Source organism: Sapajus apella, unplaced genomic scaffold, assembly GCF_009761245.1.
Source record: "Sapajus apella isolate SASKATOON/1434 unplaced genomic scaffold, GSC_monkey_1.0 scaffold135, whole genome shotgun sequence".
Classification (NCBI taxonomy): Eukaryota; Metazoa; Chordata; class Mammalia; order Primates; family Cebidae; genus Sapajus; species Sapajus apella.
This window is the reverse complement of record NW_022437075.1, coordinates 3,047,237-3,053,438: the sequence shown is the minus strand read 5'-3', so window position 1 is coordinate 3,053,438 and position 6,202 is coordinate 3,047,237. Positions and strand designations below refer to the sequence as shown.

The window sequence follows — 6,202 nt, the reverse complement described above, 5'->3', positions numbered from 1 at the left end:
GGTGGAGGGCTGAGTCTGGATCCTGGGTCTGAGGGTAGAGGGCTGAGCCTGGATCCTGGGTCTGAGAGTGGAGGGCTGAGTCTGGATCCTGGGTCTGAAGGTAGAGGGCTGAGCCTGGATCCTGGGTCTGAGGGTGGGGTCCCTGAGGTCATACCCTGAGCATGCGGGCAGCCACCGAGACGATCTGTGGGAAGTAGGCGATTTTGTGGCGAAATTTCTCCTGCATGTCACACAGGAACAAGATAGAGGATCCCGGGAGGACTCGGCCTAGGCTGGGCCTGGCAGCTGCCATTTTCTGGGGGTGGGCAGAGGGCAGTGGGTCAGGCCTGAGGGCTCCTCCCAGTATTTTCAGTTGGCATCCAGGGTCCTTGTGCTCAGAGTCTTGCAGGGCCCGGGGCACCGTGCCAACCTTCTTCCCATCCCTAGGGCTCTGCGTCTGCTGTTCCCCCAGCCTGGGATGGGCTTCTTTCTTATTTCTGTTCTGTTCAGCAGGGAGGTGACTTCTTGGGAAGCCTTCTGGGCCACGTCCACATGTGGCTCTGGGTGTTCCCCTCCCGCCCCTGCCTTCTCTTAGGTGGGGACTGTGACCGTCGAGTGCTTCGTGATCCCAGTTACCATCAGCCCCAAAACGGAGACTCTGCTGGGCGTCCTCCTGCATCTCGCCAGCCCACTCCCCAGGTCGTCCTGAATGAAGGGTCCATCCTGATCCTCACCCTGCCCCAAGAGGAAACTGAGGCCATATTCTTCAGCCATAGAAAGGAAGGATGTCCTGGCACAGGCCACAGCATGGATAGAGTGACACAAAAGCCACAGAGTATGCAATCCCGTTTACCTGAGATGCCCAGAACAGGCAAATCTGCAGGCAGAAGGTAGATGGGGCAGAGTGCTGTGGCTCACGCCTGTAATCCCAGCACTTTGGGAGGCCGAGGCAGACAGATCACCTGAGCTCAGGACTTCAAGACCAGCCTGGCCAACATGGTGAAACCCCATCTCTATTAAAAATACAAAAATTAGCCAGGTGTGGTACTCTGTGCCCATAATCCCAGCTACTTGGGAGGCTGAAGCAGGAAAACAGCTTAAAATCCAGGACGCAGAGGTTGCAGTGAGCCAAGATCACACCACTGCACTGGTGACTGAGTGAGACTCTGTCTCAAAAAAAAAAAAAAAAAGAAAAAGCAGAAAGCAGATGGGTAGCTGCTAGGGGCTGTGGCAGGGAGTTCAGGGTGACTGCTGAGGGGTGTAGCATTTCCGTTTGGGATGGTGAAAAGGCTCAGGGGCTCGGTGGTGACGGCTGCACATCATGACCCTATGAATGCTAGTCCACTGTGCATTTCCAAATGGCTGAAAGCGTATGTTTTATGTTAAGTGCATTTTACCACAATAAACAAAGAAAAAGAAAGAGAAAGGACAGGCCGCCGAAGCCCCCTGGCCAGCGACTCTTTTGCAGGGGAGGAAACCTCGACCCAGAGGGCCGGTTAACCTGCCCTAGGTCCTGCAGCCATGCAGGGCACACCTGACTTCCACTTGGTCAGAGCGTCTACATTGTCAGTGCGTCTACACCACAGTGGCCCTGTATCAGCATGCCTCGGCCTGTGTCCCTGGGACGCTTGTGTTTCTGGGTCCCCAAGTTTGCTGCACAACTGGGCGTTCGGGCTGGGCTTTTGTCTGCAGCTCTCTCGCCGTCTGTGTGTACGACCTGTTTGTACTCATTCATTTATTCATTAATTCACCAGTTAAATGAAAGACCCTGTAGGCTCATCGGAAGCAAGACAGGAGGTGTTCCAGGAAGCTGAGGGAGGCAGGGTTCAACAAGGAGCTGCGCTTTCCAAAGCTGGGTAGTGAGGACACTGGTATGCATTCTCTTTCCTTCTCTCTCTCTTCCTGGCCTCAAGCAATGCTCCTGCCTTGGCCTCCCAAAGTGCTGTGTTATTTTTCTTTTTCTTTTTTTTGAGACAAGGTCTCATAGTATCACCTAGGTTGGAGTGCAGTGGTACCTCATAGCTCACTGCGTCCTTCACCTCCTGAGCTCAAGTGATCATCCCACCTCAGCCTCCCAAGGAGCTACAGGTGCATGCCACCACACCTGGCTAATTTTTGTATTTAAAAATTTTTAGAAACAGGGTCTTACTATGTTCCCCACGCTGGCCTCAAATTCCTGGGCTCATGCGATTCTCCCACCTCAGCCTCCCAAAGTGCTGGGATTACAAGCATGAGCCACCGTGCTTGGCCTATTATTCTTTGAACAAAATCTATCATCTACCACAGCAAATGTTTTCTATGTGTACTGTATCTCAAATTTAAAAACGAATAAATGGCTAAAATGGTGAATTTTACGTTGTGCAAATTTTATCTCATTAAATAAAATGGAATGGAAACTCCCTCTGAAACAAAACCACACTGAATTAATCACATAATTACAACTGTGATAAGTGCTGGGATTTCAAGGAAGCCGGATCTAGCTTGGCAGGGGCTGCTATGTTCTCCCAGAGGAACCGAAGACAGAAAAATGATCTTTTCGAGGCCGGGCGCAGTGGTAATCCCAGCACTTTGGGAGGCCAAGGTGGGTGGATCACAAGGTCAGGAGTTTGAGACCAGCCTGGCCAACATGGTGAAACCCCCGTCTCTACTAAAAATACAAAAAAATTAGCCAGGCATGGTGGTAGGCGCCTGTAATCCCAGTTGCTTAGGAGGCTGAGGCAGGAGAATCGCTTGAATCTGGGAGGCGGAGGTTGCAGTGAGCTGAGATCGCGCCACTGCACTCCAGCCTGGGTGATAGATTGAGACTCTGTCTCAAAAAAAAAAAAAAAAAAAAGATCTTTTCAGAAAACACCAAGCTGACTATTACTAGACTATTACTACCCGGTCTCAAACTGATCCCTGACTCCTGTGGCTTCTCTCTGTCCTCAGGACTAAGAAGCAGATGCCCCCTTTCTCCCCGCAGAGCTCTGAAGCCCCTCCAGCCTCAGCCCAGCCACATCCCCCTCTGCCTCTACAACAGCCCTGGCCATTTCCTCCCCCTGGAGTGACCCTCTCACGCCCACTCATGTGCTAATTCTTCCTCCCCTGAGCAGCAGGCAGGACCTGGGACACCCAGGCCCCAAAGGATGGTTCTGAGGGAACCAGAAGCTGGAGAGCTGACAGGTGGGTCACAAGGGCCCTGGAGTCTCTCTGCTGAGGGCAGTGGGGAGCCATGGAGGGGAAATCTGGGGGCCAGCATGTCCAAAAGCCTAGGACAGGCATCTTTAGCACCCAGGAGCTCCTCTCTGGCCTGGCAGGAGTATGGGTTGCAACAACTAGGGAGAGCGGAGCAGACACATTTCTCAAAATGATGGATACACAAAGCCTCTGAACAAAAGCTGCTCCTAAGCATTTAGCAAGGACACAAAGTTACTAATTACAGGACTCTTCCCCAGAGCAAAGGTGCAGAAGTAAGTATGGATGTCCACAATTAGGATACTGGTTATGTAAGTCATGGAGTAACTATAGTCTGGTATTCCTTGCAGCCAGAAAAAATTACGAGGAAGCTCTTTAAGTAACCATACAAAAATATGTTTGAGAGAAGTTAAGTGAAAAAGAAGCAGAACAGTGTGTATGGAATGCTCCTTTTTGTGCCAGAAAAAGAAAAGGGAGAGAAAATGTGTCTGTGTCGCATATATCTGTATCTGCTATCTCTGGCAAACAAGCAAGGAACGGGAGACAGGTGGGTGAACCAGGCGCTGGGGAACAGAGTGTAGGAGCCTTGATTTTCACTGGGTCTTATTCTGTTTCTTCTGAATTCTGGACAATGTGCAACAGGTTGTCTAGTCAATGCTATCTACAATCAAGGGTTTATGTAAGGCCCAAACCCAGCAAAATGGATCTATGGTGTCAAATGCCAGGACAGTGGTTGCCCAGGGACCACAGTGATGGAAATGGCGATGGCGGGAGATCTTGGAATGTGGTGCATGTTTGACCTTTTTCTTTGAATACTGTTTTTTGTTTTTTTTTTAAGACCAAGTTTCACTCTTGTTGCCCAGGCTGGAATGCAATGGCGCGATCTCGGCTCACTTGCAACCTCTGCCTCCCAAGTTCAAGCGATTCTCCTGCCTCAGCCTCCCGAGTAGCTGGGATTACAGGCACCCACCACCACGCCCTGCTAATTTTGTATTTTCAGTAGAGATGGGTTTCTCCATGTTGGTAAGGCTGGTCTTTAACTCCTGATCTCAGGTGATCCACCCACCTCAGCCTCCCAAAGTGCTGGGATTACAGGGCTGAGCCACTACACCCGGCCCTGGATACTGTTTACACCAGCGTGCTCCCTTCATAAACATTTATTTGAGCTGTGTATTTGCAAACTATATGACTTTCTGCATATGTGGTATTAGTCCATAAAAAGTTTGCAAAATGCAAAATACAAAGATGGCTTCATGGTCCCACCCGTGCAGCTGGACTGGAGACAAAGGCCAGAGAGGAGGTCGGGGCTGGGGTGCAGTGGGACAGGGGAGAGAGACAGGAAGGGACAGGTGGGGCTGCAGGGAAAGTCCGGGAGGAAGGCCCTCAGTTTCTGGTTGGGCGAGGGGCATGACCTGAAGACTAATAGGGAATCCTGGGGAGGGAAACTGGTTTTGGGGAGGTGAAAAATTGGGGTAAAGGGGGCGTGTGAGAGAGAGAGGTGTGGAGGAGAGGTCTGGGCTGGAGAGAGTTGGGCGTGTCCTGGGGGATGAGGAGAGATTCCGCCTGGGTGGAGGGTACCCAAGGCCAAAGGAGGCATGGTTGGAGGTGGGCGTCAACAGGGGGCGGGGCAGGGCTGTTTACTTCCCCACGAGGTCTCGGAAACCCAGGCTTGGAGCCCGGACTTCCTGGTTCTGTGACCCTGGGAAAGCTTCTCTCTGTCTTAGCCTAAGTTTCCCTGTCGGAGAGATGGGGATTAAATCTACCCACCCCGCAGGGCTGTTACAGAGGCGGCGGGCGCGACTCGGGGGACGGTTTGAGTCTCTGGCCAGCCAATTATGGCGGGGCCAGATGGAGTCCTCTTTCTGGTCCTGTGACCTTGGCCCGGGACGTCCGGGCAGAGTCTCAGTTTCCCCATCTGCTAGGTGAGAAGGTCGGTCTCCAAATAGCGCCAGCAGCGAGAGGACTTACCCGGAAGGTGCCGGGTTCGGGCCTGGAACGGCCCCTCCGCAGGTGAGGCCGGGGACACCCTCACCTCTCGGCGCTCGGACAGCTACTGCTGAAGCCTCTCCCGGACTTCCTGGGGCTAGTCACCGTTTCGTTAGGGCTGGACACGTGGCCCGCCCCCTGCAGCGTCCGCGTTGCGCCCACTTAGGGCCGAGCCGTCCAATCCACACTCATCATGCTCGCCGCCCCCTCCTCCCACCCCGCTCCGGCCAATCCACAGGTGCCATGCCTCTCCCCGCCCCCCCGCCTCTCAACCAATCCGCATATGCCGCTGCTTTGCTCCCGCCCCAGGGGAGGGGCCGCGCCGGCAACGCTATCTGTTCCGAGAAAATAATTAGCTCGCTACAGCGCGGCAGGGGCGGGGCAGCAGCACGTCCGGCCAATGGAGAGCCGTAGAGGGCGTGAGTGGCGGCCGACGGGGCGGAGTCGCGCGGTGGTCTCCAAGGGTTCAGATCCCGGCTGGAGAGAGGGCGTCTCGGCCGGCCCCATTGCACGGAGCATGTCGCAGAGGCCGGGAGAGAGAGAGGGGCCCTACATGGAGTAGAGGCAGGTCTGCGGTTCGAACCCTGGCCCTTCTGTCAAGAAACGGAGGCTTACGAAGATTCCCAAGCACTTTCCAGGAAGGGGCTGCTAAGGGAGCGATTAAGTGAGGAATTTGATGCCCCCCTCATCCTTTGTTCTCTGTGCTACCTGTTTCCCCATTTGTGCAGCACTAGCCCCCTCGAGTGGTGTTTAGAATAATTTAGATTCTGTCCTTGGAAATGGTGGTTGAGAGAAAGAACTTCCCATCTGTCTTGAAATAAACCACAAGTATGCGCCACGATACCCGACTAATTTTTTTTAAATTTTTTGTAAAGACGGAGGTCTCACTCTGTTGCCCAGGCTGGTCTTGAACTCCTGGGCTCTAGTGATCCGCCTGCCTTGGCCTCCCAAAATGCTGGGATTATAGGTGTGAGCCACCGCACCCAGCCTTTGTTTTATTTTCTTTGCAGCACTAACTCCAATCTGAATTGGAAATGAATCTTGCTTTTTGAAAAACGCATGG

At 53.2% G+C, this 6,202-nt stretch overlaps 1 protein-coding gene across 2 annotated transcripts in view; it reads right to left on the bottom strand.

The window, feature by feature from the left end:
- The window catches only part of ISOC2 (isochorismatase domain containing 2), a 9,398-nt gene extending 3,446 nt beyond the window's left edge, over nt 1–5,952 (bottom strand). The window contains exons 1-2 of one of the 2 annotated variants that reach the window (XM_032263190.1): nt 5,122–5,952; nt 155–295 (exon numbers count right to left, since the gene is read on the bottom strand). In XM_032263190.1, coding sequence (XP_032119081.1) covers nt 155–292 — 138 coding nt within the window. In that variant the 5' untranslated portion in view covers nt 293–295; nt 5,122–5,952. The remainder of the gene's footprint in view (nt 1–154; nt 296–5,121) is intronic. The other variant, XM_032263188.1, reaches the window with a different exon arrangement.
- Nucleotides 5,953–6,202: the final 250 nt, after the last annotated feature.